This window comes from Castanea sativa, chromosome 1, assembly GCF_040712315.1.
Source record: "Castanea sativa cultivar Marrone di Chiusa Pesio chromosome 1, ASM4071231v1".
NCBI lineage: Eukaryota > Viridiplantae > Streptophyta > Magnoliopsida > Fagales > Fagaceae > Castanea > Castanea sativa.
Window position 1 is genome coordinate 24,839,237 of NC_134013.1, and position 16,341 is coordinate 24,855,577.

At 32.7% G+C, this 16,341-nt stretch overlaps 1 protein-coding gene and 1 pseudogene across 1 annotated transcript; both read left to right on the top strand.

Moving 5' to 3' along the window:
• Positions 1-10,864: 10,864 nt before the first annotated feature.
• On the top strand, positions 10,865-11,666 carry LOC142623482 (NADPH-dependent aldehyde reductase-like protein, chloroplastic; annotated as a pseudogene).
• Positions 11,667-11,774: 108 nt separating this feature from the next.
• On the top strand, positions 11,775-13,715 carry LOC142623490 (protein trichome berefringence-like 7). The gene is made up of 4 exons (XM_075796923.1): positions 11,775-11,795; positions 11,993-12,753; positions 12,986-13,144; positions 13,430-13,715. The coding sequence occupies exons 1-4, from the start codon at positions 11,775-11,777 to the stop codon at positions 13,701-13,703; spliced, it is 1,215 nt and encodes a 404-aa protein (XP_075653038.1). The 3' UTR covers positions 13,704-13,715.
• Positions 13,716-16,341: the final 2,626 nt, after the last annotated feature.

Below are 16,341 nucleotides of genomic sequence, written 5' to 3' on the forward strand. Positions count from 1 at the left end.
AGGTGAGAGAATTAGTGATTGTATTTACTTTAGTTGTGAAACTTTTATAATTATCTGTGTTATAGTGTTGGCGTTTGTATTGATCCCCCTCATTTTGTTGTGTTTTATTTGTGTTTGTGATTTTGATTGGTAGTAGATTGAGTTTGAGAAGAAACTGTTGGGTCAAAGATAATAAATTTGGGGTGGATGCCTAGGCTCTTATGCTCAAGGGTGTGAAAGAAGCTTACTTATGTTATCATGGTCACCTTACTTCATAGCTACTTAACCACAAAATTTCTTAATAAATATTTACACTCTTGCTATCTATATATACATCTCATATCTTAAAAATCTTTCATTTATAATAAATATATTTCCTGAAGGAAAAATTCTGGTTTTGCATCTCATGCAAAACCCACAGCGGAAGCAACAAACAAGGATCTATTTCATTCATGATTGATAACATGCACTATGTAAATTTCAGAATTTAAGAACAAGATAGCATATCTTGGTGTGGAGAAATTTAAAACAAATTTTAGAAGCACTTGGGAACACTTTTAATCTTCACTCCAATTCCACTTTATGCCCAAGATGTGTGGTCTCTCAACCAGTTTTCAAAGGGAGAATGAAAGTGTGTCTCACACTCTCTCACACACCGTTTCTTATTTCACTAAATAAAAATTCTGTATGTTTTTCCCTTTATAAGTAACTGATTATCTAATTGGGCTGGCCTATTAGGCATTTCCAATTGGGCTTTAGTGTGTGGCTTAGAGTGGGATCAAAATGGACCAATAAGACACTAGCTCCAATGGGCCTTGGGCTTTTCCGTCAACTCTTGACAATCCCAAAGTTACCATTAATTATATTTAATACCACTATATAAATATAATTGCACTCTAGGCCTTATTAATAAATTATATCCCAAGACTTTATTATGCATGCAACCCCTTCATTAAAATATTCGTAGTAATCCAAAGTCATGAATATAGACTGCCACTTCGAAGATTACTACATCTTAATCCTTGAGTACCCGTCATATATTTATGAAATCCAATTTCATAAATATATACTTTAGTAACTCCTTACTAAAGTGGTTGTGCCTAACACTCTGAATAACTAAATCCATTAAACTTATCTCAAGGGAATATTTTGTATCTCCATTAAGAGACTATGAATTCCATCTTGAGAATATATGTTCCATCAACACTAAATGCGGATGCCCAACATACTGAGGTTTTGACCGTAACTAATAGATCTCACTCCTGATATATCAAAGCAACATATATCTCATGATCAGGTCTATTATTCTCTTAGGATTTAGAGTTGATGTAAATAGAAGTCGTGAGATTTATTATTCATTTGACAGTCGTTAAGAGAATAATAAATCTCACAGCGGTCCAGTTCAATATGTCTTAACTCTTAAAACATATCAACATACCAACTAGAAGTCTCTACTTCCATGATCAATACAAATCATCTTAGTTGATATGTTATAGTCTTTGCAGATGAAACGCCCAATTTCATCACCGACTACGAACTAAACTTTTGAGTTTACAAAGAACTTGTGATTTATATCTTCTGTGACTTTTCACATAAATCACATACAATGCATCTCATGGACTATGATAATGTCTTAGTTCATTTATAGATAGTCTCATATAATTAAACAATTTAATTATTAAATACATGCCAATAAATTGGGTTTTAGGGCATAAACTCCAACATTTCCTTGGTGGAGCTTTATATATAAATATATTTAGTACCATTTAAACACATTTCATAATATTTTTAGTTTTCTTTGCCTTATACGAAATATTAAATTCTTTATATATGTCATTAGATATCTATTTTTTAAAAGAAAAAAAGTATATAAATTTATAAAAAATTTTACCAACAAAAAAAAAAATTTGTACAATTTTAGGATTTTATCTATATAATGTTTTCTATACATTCGGCCATATAAGATAAAATTACAACACAATTTTAGGATTTTCTCTCTTACCCTGTTCTCTTTGTGAAGCACTTTGGTTTACTAATATTTTATATTTTCTTTTAATTCAAGGTATTGTTTTGTCTTTAGCTTTTTTCAATTCAAAAGTATTAGCTCTATTAAGAAACTTGGCTATTCTTGGCTCTATTCAAATTATTGGCTCTATAACTTTGTATTATAGATATCATTCTTTTGGTTATTTGTTGTGCTTGCTTTTTAGATAAAATAGAAAAAGTTATTTAGTATGCACTAAATCTAGATTATGGGAACTATATTATTATTTGAATTTTTTTAATCCATAACTCTTTTGATTGATATAAATTATTAATACACAATGAATCACTGGATGCTATTAAAAGAGAATTGGATGTCAAATTATAGAATAGAAGGGATTGGTTCTGTCTTCTGATTCACTGGATTGGCTATCTAATTCAATGGTATATAAGTAATTGAAAAAGGTTAATGATGAGGTATTTCATAATATCAATTTTTTTGTTGATTTTTTGCTTTGTGTTGTGGGATTAATGGCAAATAAAGCATAATTTTTGTAGTTTGCTAAAGTACTTTAAGGTTGAACTAGCATTTCATATATATATATATATATATATATATATATATATATATATATATATATATATATATATAATCTGCATGCACATTTTGGAGGTGGATTTTTGTGTCTTAGATCCTAACTTGATATTGCTAAAATCTTAAAAGCATATCATTTAGTTTGAATATTTATATATGTATATGTGTGTATGTTTGAGTGAGTCTCAGTGCTAGAGCTAAAGAAAGTGTTTGTAGGAATCTCCATCTTCAATCAAAGGGGAAAGTGTATGGTTCAAATGGAAGCACCAAAACCCCAGGGGAGAATCCAAAGAGAAATTTCCTCAACAAGTTGCAATGTACTACACACGATAATTAAGGTGTGAGAAAGTTTCAAGTTATCTACTTAGATAAGGATTCAAATATGCGATTCTCTTTTGAAAATCATTTTATTTTTTCTAATTATTTGTTTGTGTTTTTTTACAAGGTGAAAATGTACCATCAACTTATGTTCAAAATGAAATACAAACTTTCTAATTATTTGTTCATGAGAGTAAATTACAAACTCAGATGTTCTAACTTTGTATTAGTTTAACTACATTACATGTTTGAGTGTTTCAGCTATATAATATTTCTTACTTGCAATTTATGGACGCTATTATACCATGAAAAAAAAATTATGGACATTAAATCATTCTATAAGCTTGAACTCACATGTTCATAGCAAAACTACTCAAATAAGAGATAATTTATAAATCCGTGCATCACATGGATTAGCGATTAATGTTATTTAAAAACTGAAAACATGTGTTTAAACACATGTATCAAACAGTCTCTAAGTGTTTGTGAATTGTAAGTGTAATTCTTTTTTATATGTTTATATTATATGTGTGTGTGTGGCTAATATTGATTGTGTACATTACTTTTTGCTATAATGTTATTTGTGTAAATTATGATATGTGTGGATATTTGTGTGTACAATAAATATAATATAACTTTATATAATTTAATAATTAGGAAATAGAGGGTTTTTTTTTTTTTTACATGTTTATGTATTGTTGTCTTTTTTTTTAATAACTTTTGATATAAAGTTAGTGAAATTCAAGAATTTTTTTTGTAAAATTAGTGATTGTTTAAGCATTTGATTGATTAAGTAGACACGTATAAGTGTAATTGTGTGCGTCAATGATTAATATGAAGCTAATGAGTTAGTCATTTAGTCTAAATATTTTTATAAAAACAAAGTCAAATAGATAATAATAACTGTATAAAGATAAAAATGTTAAACATACTTACCAAATAAAATAGTCAGAGGCTCATAGCTACCCATATTGGCTATAGATACTTGTAATGAACTATCATGTAACATTCAAAATTTGAAAAATTGTAGAATAAAATTGTAAAACTTCACGTATTATTATTATTATTATTAATTTTTTTTGTCGATAATTCGATATATTCAAGTTTTCTTTTTATTAAAATTTTTTAATGACCCTTCTAAACAAAATTCCTAGAGCCACCACTGATCTCAGATCTCTTATTCAACCATCAGAGATTTTATCAATTAAGCTAATGGGTAAAGTCTCTAATGGTACATGTGTCACTTTAGATGGACATGCATTAAAACTACTAGCTATGTAACATAAGATGCAAAGACTATGCATGAAGTGTGAAAATTTGGTAAGTGAGCACATGTGATACATAAATGTGGTGTGTCATAATGAACTAGTCATACACACTTACATCCTAGTTTTAACCATGGTTTTCAAATCCGGACTGTTCAATGAACTGGAAAAGGGAGAGATTCAAGGTTTTTGAGATTTGGCTGAGATTCAACCGTGGTTAAACCGTGATGTGTCATTTAATTTTTTAAAAATATTTTTGGTACTTAAATTGGTTTATATTTATTAATTTTTTTTATTATTTCTGACTAACAAGATATGTGTAGTTTGTCAAGATGTGTGTAGCCCAATGGTTTGCACACTGGAGATGCTAAATTTCATTAATTTTTACCAAAATATAGAAATGGCTGAGCCGTAGCTTATAAAACCGGACCTTAGGCCGGTTCCCGATTAATCAGGTCGTACTACCCAATCCAGTCCGGATCTAAAAACATTAGTCTTAACAACTTGATGAAGACTATCACCTGAAGAGGTACATCCTATAACTCCCACATCTTCTAAATGTCGTTTGCAATTAGATTTTACAATAACAAACTTTAAATTTGATCAATTTTAAGCATTACGTACAAGTTTTTCAATTTTACTTTTTATATGTGCAGTGCATCACCTTTTACCAAATTTAGTGGCACTAAATTTTTCTATAAGCACATAAGAGATAAGCCTTAAGAGTATTTTTATTATTGACAAATACTAAGGGTGAGATATTTATTCCATTTGCTTAGCATTTTTTTACTTCCTATCAAAACAAGTGACTTAGACATGGGGTGTACATAATCAACTTCTAATCAAGAGTCACATCAAGAACCAACAAATGGCTCAACAAGTTCAATTGTGCATAAAAATGCTCATCTAGGCTACATATGGTACACGAACATGAATCTATTTCATTAGCCAACCAAAAGTATTAGTTTACACACAAAATTTTTTTTTTTTCTTTCAAAATTTCATTTTGTGTGTGTTTTTTTAGATTCTAAAGACACAAAACATGCAAAACAAAAACTGAAACACACCTAAAATAAGCTAGACTAACACAATTAAAAAAAAAAAAGAAGGAAAATGAAATACTACTACTATTAAAAATCTTGACTTCTATCATGCGTGAGTAAGAACACAAAAGCAAGAAGTACACGAAGAAAGAAAGTGTCTGGCAAAAAGATGGAAAGAAATGAAACACAGACACGAGAAAAAAAAGCTTAAGCAGCTTCCTTCTCCATTTACATAGTTTAAGGAGCAGACTTTGTGAGTGAAGGGGTATTCTTCTTCCTCCGAGAGAGTGTTTAAAGGTCTAGGAGTGTTCACATTCCCTTAGAATTGAGTTAGAAGGCTCAAAACCTTAATTAATTCACCAAGCTAACCCATTCTTGTTAGAACAAGGTTGTTAAGAATTAAGCACATCATCACTTAGAGCTAGGCACTCTCTATCTAAGTATGAGCTTGACTAAGCTCCAGCTTAAGAGCTTTCACTCTATCAAGCAAAGTAGTGTTCTCTAGTGAGATTTAGAGAGGATTATCTCATAATTTTGCAAGGATCCTACAAGTTCCGTCACTATCTCAATCAATTTAGCATATAACTCCTCAAAAGGTCTCATCTTCACTCAACCTAATCTTTTCAAACCTAGAAATAAGCATTTGCAGTTCATAGGCTCATGAGTGGTCTCAGAAATTGTCCAAGCTTCCTTGGCCACTGACATAGTAGAAATCCTCCTAAACTCCTCCTAAGACACAACATTAAATATAGCAGCTCTACTATTATGATTAGTAGCAACTAGCTGATCAGAATTCTCAAACCTAGAAATTAGCATTTGCAGTTTATAGGCTCATGAGTGGTTTCAGAAATTGTCCAAGCTTCCTTGGCCACTAACATAGTAGAAATCCTCCTAAACTCCTCCTAAGACACAACATTAAATATAGTAGCTCTACTATTATGATTAGTAGCAACTAGCTGATCAGAATTCCGTGAAGCCAGAGCTTCATTAGGTTTCTTCCATCTAGTCTCTACAGAGAGCTAGACTTTTTAATCTAGAATTTAAGAAAGCCCCCATCTTCACTTTCTAGTATGCAAAGTTGGTGCCGTTAAAGTGAGGTGGAATCATGAGTGAGTGTCCACGATCCATAGACAATAGGGGTCAAGGATCTCACAACAAAGATTATGCTAATTGGAGTGCCTACTTCGATACCAATTGTTGGGTTGAAATTGACCTTAATTAAATGAACTAATTACCCAAGTTAATTAATTAGTCAAATTATGCAAAGGTCCAATCAATTAGAGCAACTGCATTAGTCCGGCCAAATTTTTCCATCTATTTTACACTAAGAGCTTACTTTTTCTATTTTACACTACAATTTTTTCAAAACACCACATCAGTTTATCTATTTTACAATCTATTCTATTTAAATAATAATATTTTTAAAATTTTTTATTATTATTCTTTTGTTCCTATCTCTTTATCTTTTCTTTATACTTATCTCTTTATCTTTATCTTTTATCCTTGACCTTATCTCTCTTAGACCAATCTCCGCTTCTTCTTCTTCTTCTTTTCACAACCACTTCCTCTTTCTTCCTTTCAAGTGTCAGATCACCTCCCCTTTACAAGTAGCTTCTTCTTCTTCTTATTCTTGCTCTCATAGTCAAATCAGATCTCCACCACATGTACCAATTGTTAGGATTAATGCCTTTAAATCCTATTGTATGAGGCCATGTATGACATTATGTTGTGATTAATAAAGTTGTTTTATTATTATCTAAAATAATGGTAACGTGAATATTTTGACATTATCATATAGTCCATGAGATGCATAGTATGTGATTTAGTCATAGAAGATATAAATTACAAGTTCTTTGTATACTCAGAATTTTAGTTTATAGTCAGTGATGAAATTGGACATTTCATCTGCGAAGACTATAATATATCAATTAAGATAATTTGTCTCGATCATGGAAGTGAAGACTTCTAGTTGATATGTTGATATGTTTTAAGAGTTAAGACATATTGAACTAAACCGCTATGAGATTTATTATTCTACTAATGACTGTCAAAAGAATAATAAATCTCACGACTTCTATTTACATGAACTCTTAATCTTGAGAGAATAATGAACCTGATCATGAAGTGTAGGTTGCTTTGATATATCAAGAGTGAGATCTAAAGTCACGATCAAAACCTCAGTAGGTTGGGTAGCCACATTTAATGTTGATGGAACATATATTCTCAAGAAGAAATTCATAATCTCTTAATGGAAATATAAAATATTCCCTTAAGATAAGTTTAATGGGTTGGTTATTCAGAATGTTAGGCCTAATTATTTTTGTAAGAAGTTACTAAAGTATATATTTATAAAATTGGATTTCATAAATATATGATGAATGACTTAAAGGATTAAACCAGGTACTCAAGGATTAAGATGTAGTAATCTTTAAAGTGACAGTCAATATTCATGACTATGTATTACTACGAATATCTTAATGAAGGGGTTGCATGTATAATAAAATCTTGTGATATAATTTATTAATAAGACCTAGATTGCAATTATATTTATATAGTGGTATTAAATATAATTAATGGTAACTTTGGACTTGTCAAGAGTTGAAAGATAAGCCTAAGGCCCGTTGGAGCTAGAGTTTTATTTGTTCCCTTTTAGTCCCACTCCAAGCAACATACTAAAGCCTAATTGGAATAACCCAAAATGCTAGTTCAATTAGATAATTAGTTAGATATAAGGAGAGAAACATACAGAATTTTGTAAGAGGAATGAAATAGTATGTATGTGAGTGTAAGCCATTCTCTTATTCTTTCTTGAACACATACGTGTAAACTGATTGAGAGACCACATTTCTTGGGCATAAGTGGAATTGGAGTGAAGATTAAAAGTGTTCTCAAGTACTTCTAATATTTGGTTTTGAATTTCACCACACCAAGGTACGCTCTTTTGTTCTTGAATTTTGAAATTTATATAGTACATGTTAACAATTGCGAATAAAGTAGATTCGTTAATTTTTCCCTATGTATGTTTTTTATGAGATGCAAACTATATTTTTTCCAACACCAATCTCCACCACAAGCACCACAAAAATCAAAACCCATAAGCACCGATCTCTGTCGACCCACAAGCACTGACTCTGTCGACCCACAAGCACCGATCTCCGCCTCCAGCACCGATCCACAAGCATCAAAACCTATTTTCGTCGATCTACAAGCACCAATCTCTACCGCTAGCATCGATTCACAAGCATGCAGACCCATTTCCATGACCCACAAACTCTAATCTCTACCATTAGCACTGGCCCACCGATCCACAAGCGGCTAACACCAACACCGATCTCTCTCTCTCTCTCTCTCTCTCTCTCTCTGTGTTGGTTTGTTTGTGTGGGTGTGTTTGTATATCTCTTTGTTGATTTGTTTGTGTGGATGTGTTTGTGTGGGTGAGTTTGTGTGTACCTGAGGAAAAAAAAGATGAGGAAAGGATAAGTCTAAGATTGAGTTCGTTTTGCACACGGAGAAGAGAGAAAAAAAAATGTGCGAAATGTGCGAAATTTATAAAATAATAGTATGCATAGCTATAGTAACCGTGTATATATGCACGGTTACTGTAACAAATGTGTAAATAAACACAGTTTTAGAAGGACTGATGTGAGAAGTTTTGTGGAAAATTCATCTCTTCTTCTATTATGCAAGAGTATACAAGAACTAATACGGATGCTCTTACATGACATAAACAACCACATTGCTAAAACTAAGTGCAGTGAAAAATAAATTTGGACACCAACAATATGGCTGTAATTGATGGATAAAACCCTGATGGGAAAAACCATTTAACAAATGGTTTGAAGGTTACCACAAACTTGAGGAATCCACTATGAAAAATTAAAATTACAATTATAAGGAATATACCTGATCCCAGAGTAATTACCTACGAAAGAAACTTACTGAGCTATCTTAGTGTAGCAGCAATTGGTTGGACTACTCTTCCAAGTGAATTTATTGGGTATACATGGATTTCCAATCTATGTCTAACTTCACACAATCAACTGTTCTGATTTTTGAAGGTGTTGGTGCATATGTCTTCACAAGGAACACTTGATCATCGGTGAACTAGAAGCAACTTAGAACAAAAACCTAAGACACATAAGGCAGCAGCAACTTTACTAAGTGTACAGTATTCATTCTTTTCATGATGTTGACAATAAAAAAGGGTTTTTATATCTTAAGGGAGTCCTAGTGCATGAATCCTAAGTCAGCTAAGTCATTATGGGTCATAATCTGAAAATTCAGTAACCCTACGTCTCGATTGGTTGAGTGGTGTCGAGCATGGAGTTGAGGTTTAATGAATCTTAATCAGTCTAGCGTGATATCAAGGCAGCATAACTTCCACTTTCTTGAGCAGCGTCATAAACTATTTTCTTGTGTCTTCAATGTAGTTCCTCTACACACTTTTGGACACTGAAAAGTAACGACTCAAATAAATCAAAAAAACATTTTGACCTAAATTCGCCAACACATTCAATATTCGACGCTAAAAGAAATGCAACACAAAATGCAAAGTACTGTGATACCATATGTATGTCGTGACATAACTGTTTGTCTTATGTAAGTGTACGTTTTTAGACCCTTTAAACACAACCAGATTAACTTAGTTATTTAGCCAAATAATTAACTTAGGTAAATTAAGCAGATCTAGGTTAACACAAATATAGCATATCATGCAAAGTAGCTGAAATATAAAGAACACAATGATATGATGACCCCGGAAAACCAAACCGGTAAAAAATCTGAGGATGATTTAACCTAGCTATCCTCAAGATAAAACTGAATCCATTGTGAAAGAATTGAAATTTACATAATAGCGACTTAGACCACTAACATCCTATTGCTACCTCAAGTAGGAAACTTACTACTATGACCACGTGACAGTTCCGAATCCATAGACTACTTCTTTCTTGGATTCCCAGCAAGCACAACCACTCCCGCTTGTATATCTTTAAGCTCTAGAATTTGCAACTGAAACGATCATCAAGTTCTTGACATAATCTTGATAACCCTAAGTATATGTAAAGGCAAACACCTCTACATCTCACAAAAGATTCACACACACACAGAATAAAGAGCAACCAAAAAGACTCTAGAGAGCTTTTGGGTACAAACCCTAAATCTACAAAAGAGGCACAAGATGCACTCTAATCTCTCTTAGAAGCCTTTTAAAAACGTGTTTAGAGTTTCCTTTATGTAATGGGAAAAGTAGATCTGAAACCCTAATACTTAATGGGCTTGAACTGCTGTTTGAGTTGACTTAAAATTCTGCAGAAAATTTTTGATCCACGATTCTCGATCGATCGAGCCGTGCAGAAATAGAACAGTAATTTCCTGCAACTACCCGATTCCAAACTTACATTAAACCAAACTTTGAGCAAGTCTAAATTTAGACTAAATGTTTTGATCATGGTTTGCCAACATAATACATGTTGAAGTTCTAATACATTAGTCCCTAAGGTCTTAGAACCTATCAGTAAGACTTTCAAATGAGCCTTTAATCACATGTGATGCTATATGAGGATTGAATAGTTCCACGCTCAGATCTGTGGAGATTGCTTTTGTAGTAATTAATTCAACCATAAAACCAATATAAATCCAATAAGTTCCAAACTCTCTAAATAATATCATCTCATCACATCATGCCTGAGGAAATTACCCGGGAACACACTTCCTCTTCTGCTCAACTTGACGGCCGAGTAGCAATAGTAGCAGGTGCCTCGCGTGGCATTGGTTGCGCTATAGCCATCCACCTCCATTCCCTTAGTGGAAGTGTTGTGCTCAATTATGCTTCAGCATCTGAGCTTAATGCCTCCTTATCAGCTACAGTTACGCTAGCTACCCCTTCTTAACCTCAAGCAATTACAGTTTGAGCAGATATTTCAGATCCAGATGAAATCTTTCATAAAGCTGAACAAGAATTTGGCTCAAAAATACAAATTCTTGTAAATTGTGCTGGGGTGCGTGATCCTAGGTACCCAAGTTTAGGCAATACCACAGTGGAGGATCGGGACACAACATTTAATGTTAACACTAAAGGTTCATTCTTGTGCTGTAGGGAGGCAGTGAATAGGTTAACATGTGGAGGTGGTGGAAGAATCATCATGATATCAACCTCAGTTGTTGGAGGACTTATACCAGGATTTGCAGCCTATGCAGCCTCTAAGGCAGCCGTAGAGACAATGAGAAAGATAGTTGTTAAGGAGCTCAATGGTGCAGGAATTACTGCCAATTGTGTCGCACCTGGGTCTATAGCAACTGACATGTTTTTTGAGGGTATAACTGAGGAAACCATCAAGAATATGGTGGATGCTTGTCCCCTACGCCGACTTGGAGAGCCCGAAGATGTAACAGCTTGTGGGGTTTTTAGCTAGTGATGTTGGGGAGTGGATTAATGGTCAAGTCATTAGGGTGAAAGGTGGATACACCGTTGTTTACGACTAGTAATATGATTGTCATATATAACAAAGGGTGTGACTCCATTAATTTTGCTTGGGCGCCCCTTTATCATAGTTCTCTCCTGTGTCTGTGTGTGTGTTTATAGCTAATATAATGAGGCTGTTACTTGCATTTGTAAGACTTTCTTATGAAGTATCTAATTAATGCAGTTCACAAATGAAGTGAAAATTGAATAAAGGTAGTAACTTAAAATTCATGAATTACAAAGATTAATGCATGTATGTCTCGTCAGTTACTGCTTTTGAACTTTAAAATTAAAAGCAATTTATTTGGATTGATTCCAAATTTCATCAAGTGTCTTATAATAACAGTGGATCATCAGTTTTGGTGACAGGATGATAAAGGGCGATTGTAATATCTGCGTCTTTAAATCTTTCAATGGACTTGTTGCAATTAGCTCATCGATATCCTTTCTTTCAGCCATGGCATTGGGATATTTATATTTGTTTCCTAGATTTCAACTGGTCAAACGTAGTAGTTATGGAATTCCTGATTCTAATGTGTCTAATGGTACATGCAATGTCTTTGAAGGAAGTTGGATCTATGATAAAAATTACCCTTTATATGATGCCTCAAAATGTCCATTTGTGGAGCGTGGATTTAATTGCTTGGCTAATGGCCGGAAAGATGGGGGTTATGCAAAATGGAGATGGCAGCCAAAGAACTGTGATATTCCAAGGTTCAATGCACGTATAATTCTCGAAAAGTTTCGTGGCAAAAGAGTGGTCTTTGTGGGTGATTCATTGAGTAGAACACAGTGGGAGTCTTTAATATGTTTGCTTATGACTGGGGTGAAGGATAAGAACACTGTATATGAAGTCAAAGGGCATAAGATCACCAAAAATATCAGGTTTTTAGGGGTACTGTTCAGTTCGTTCAATCTAAGAATTGACTTCTATCGATCAGTTTTTTTGGTGCAGCATGGTCGTGCACCAAGGCTTGCACCCAAGTGGGTGAAGACAGCACTTAGACTTGATAAGTTGGATGACATTAGCCATGAGTGGATTGATTCTGATGTTCTCATATTTAATTCGGGGCACTGGTGGACAAAGAGTAGACTATTTCATGAAATGTAAGTTGTTTCTTTCTTTAAAATTCTGTAATTTGATTTAATTAGATTCTGTTTTTTGTAATACTTGTCAATGATTTTGGTATGCATTCCAATGGCAGTCATAGTGGCTTCAAAGGAGTATGTCTTAATATTAGATCCTCATTATTCATTAAAGCCTTTTGCTTTTGCAATCAACAATTCACATTTTAGGAAGCTTATAAAGCATGCTCCTAGCTAACATGTTTCCAGACAGGCGCTGCTATTTTCAGGTGGGTAATTCACTGAATCTTGCAATGCCAGTCAATTCTGGCTTCAAAAGAGCATTAGAGTCTTGGGCATCTTGGGCTGAGACTATGATCAACACAAATAGAACAAGAGTATTCTTCCGGACTTTTGAATCAACCCATTGGAGGTGTGTTAATGTTTAATCAGTAATTATTTTTGCAGCCAATTTCATTCATACTAACAATAAGTTTAGATACACAACATTTTTCACAATTAATGAGGTAAAAAATTGTTAATATACCAAATACAAATTAGCCTACTACCTCAATAAATTGTGAAAAGAATTCTCTCTAACGTTACCCTTATACTTATATGCTTATTATTCATCATTGTCATATATTTATCTCCAAAAAACTTGCAAATAAACGTGTCCTCAAAACTTGACTGATAGTGATGGCTTTATCTTTGCCAGTGGTAAGAAATGGAATGCTTGCAAAGTGACTCAACGCCCTTGGTCAAAAACTAATGGCAGAGAACGAAGCAGTGTTTCAGAAATCATAATAAAAGTTGTGAAAAAAATGAGAATTCCTGTAACACTGATGCATGTTACGCCAATGTGTGCATTTCGTAGTGATGGACATGTAGGCAGGTGGAGTGACAACCCAAATGTGCCAGATTGTAGCCACTGGTGTCTCCCTGGTGTACCTGATACATGGAATGAAATTCTATTAACATTGCTGTTGTAGTTTCAAACAATCAATTTAACAAACAAGTTGTGGCTATATCAACGACATACATGGAATGAAATTCTATTATCATTGCTGTTGTGGTTTATACTTGTAACAAAGAAAAAGAAAAAAAGATAATGAATTGATTAAAAAATGTCTGGATGAACACAATCCATCCATATCTCATCTTCAGTTGATATATATTTTTTTGTTGGGAAATTAATCATGGGCACCAAAATTTATTTACTTTTAGTACCAAAATTAAATTGGACAAGTTATGTAAAATTATACAACAATTAACTAATTTGGATTCAATTTGTGCTTCAAGTTTAATATAATAACAAAAACCTTTCTATTTTTTAAATGCCGCGAGGAAGAGAGCTCTCTCCAAATGATTGAGCTTTAGTTTACATGTTCAATAGGAATTGCATTGTTATTTTACAAACAGTTGAAAGCTTCATTATTTGTCTGTATAGAATATATGGATATGAGTTTGGGATGCCAAACACCCTCACCTTTAATTATATACACAATTTAGTTCGGGTGTGAACCCAAGATATCGGACCCCATGGATTCTCCTACTATAATTCAGACCTGAACCCAATCTTTCTCTACCCGTTCTATGTCCTCCCTTAGAAGTTCTTAATACCTTGGCTCAATCTTGAAAATTAAGTTTTTGACATTGATTTAGGGAACTCTAGTTACTGGTGCCAAGAATAATACAAAGAGTTTAAAGCCAGAATATGTTAGAAGAAAGCATACTTGTTATATGCAGTTATCAAAAACAACTTGTGATATTTGCCAAACATGAAAATTCTCTAATAAAAAATTTGTCTAAGACAAAAATCAGGTAGCATGAAGCCATGAAGTGATAAAAAATACCACAACACATGGGTTATTGAGAGCTTGCCAATTGATATAGCCCATATGGTATCTTCACATCCAAAAATCCACAAACTGGGTGTTTGATTTCTTCATATCCAAGAATAACACAAAGGGTTTAATAGACGAATGATTCTATTGTTCTGTACTGCTTTGGAAGAAGATTTGGACAAAATATATACTTCTTTGCATGATTTACAAATTTCAGAACTTAAAGACAAATTAGGTCACTAAGGCATACAATTTATAAATAAATGAAAATTTAATGAGTGATTCATCTATATATATATATATATATATATATCTAAAAGTTGAAGCATATAATTTATAATTGATACTCATGTTAACTCACATCAGCGACCACATTATCGATTCCACTAACTTTTTCTTTTTTCTTTTTCTTTTCCTTCGTTTTGCAAATTAACATTTTCCCAATCACATAAAAAAAAAAAAAAAAACTCCATCTCTTAATTAATGTTTCCTAACTTTTCAAATTTTCATTTATTATTTCATCAAACCCAATCTGATAATAATTCAAACTTCCTTCAACTCTATGATTCTCCCTCTCCCCAATCAAGCAGTTATGGAAACTGTTCAATTGCCACTCTATTAAAATTCCAAAAAAAAAAAAAAAAAAAAACTACTGATTTTTTGTCCATATATATTTGCAATTGTTCTACCTCACCCCTAAAAATTTGGAAAGTCCCTCTAAAGTGAGTCCCCCCCCCCCTCTTATATTCTTCAGGTTTTTCGAATTAATTTTGTCAGTGATTTGCCATCAGAGATCTCAGGTGCCAACGACATTGGTTCCCATAAACCAACCAAAAAAAAATCTCAAAGCCATGGTGAAGAATACATAAAAAGAATCACAATGGGGTCTTACTACTTTAGTTTATGTGGTCGTTAATCATGGATGAGATTTTTTTTTTCCACTGATGGGATACCTCTCATGTGCATTTGTGTAATGCATTTGCCATTATGGATAAATAATTCTCTTTATCTATGGTACATATTAGTTGTGGCACGAATGTAGATGCATAACTTAGTACAAAATATGTTACTTTTTTTTGTTTTTTTTTGTTTGTATTGTAACAAATTTAGATATTATTATGGGATGCCTTTGCTGTAAGACTTGCCAAAATTGTAGAATTTGATGTCAATGGAAAGAAAATTAAATCAAAGGACATGTATAAAACTATATAAGATAGCAATAGATAAAAAAAAGAAGAAGAAGAAGAGACTAGGGTGAAAGATTATTCAAGTTTAGACAAAGCCAAAACCTCAAAAAGACCAATTGGATGTGAGAAATTCCACGAAGATGTATGCTTGGCTGTATGAAGAAATTGAATTTGGATAAAATATGAAGAAGACCAATTGAATTGAATTGAGTTTTCTATTACAAGTACTCTCTCTCCTTCTTATTGTTTTGATTTAATTTTTGTTTGAGTGAGGAGAAAATTCTAAAGAGAAAATTAAGTTGTTGAAAAAAATAGCATAATCCAAAATCTAAAACTAAAAACCAAAATTAGGAAAATATAACGCATTATAACATAATTTAGAGGAATATGAACCACCTAAAAAATGGATAAGTATCAATCAAATACACACAAAAATAATAGAATGATATATTTGTATTTGTAGAGATAATGAGATGAAATATAATTTTAGGAATTGTTTAATTTTTGAGAAGTGCTATGTCTACAATGTTTTTAGAATAAGTCATAGTTGATAAGTTGTTATTAGTTCTAATTTAAATCTATCACTAAAATTACTT

What these genes read in the sequence shown, in the direction of transcription:
- LOC142623490 (XM_075796923.1), top strand. Translation starts at nt 11,775, where the DNA reads ATGAGGCTGTTACTTGCATTT. An exon ending in AGTAGACTATTTCATGAAAT is followed by an intron (nt 12,754 to 12,985) that starts GTAAGTTGTTTC and finishes GTTTCCAGACAG; the next exon opens with GCGCTGCTATTTTCAGGTGG. An exon ending in TTTGAATCAACCCATTGGAG is followed by an intron (nt 13,145 to 13,429) that starts GTGTGTTAATGT and finishes TATCTTTGCCAG; the next exon opens with TGGTAAGAAATGGAATGCTT.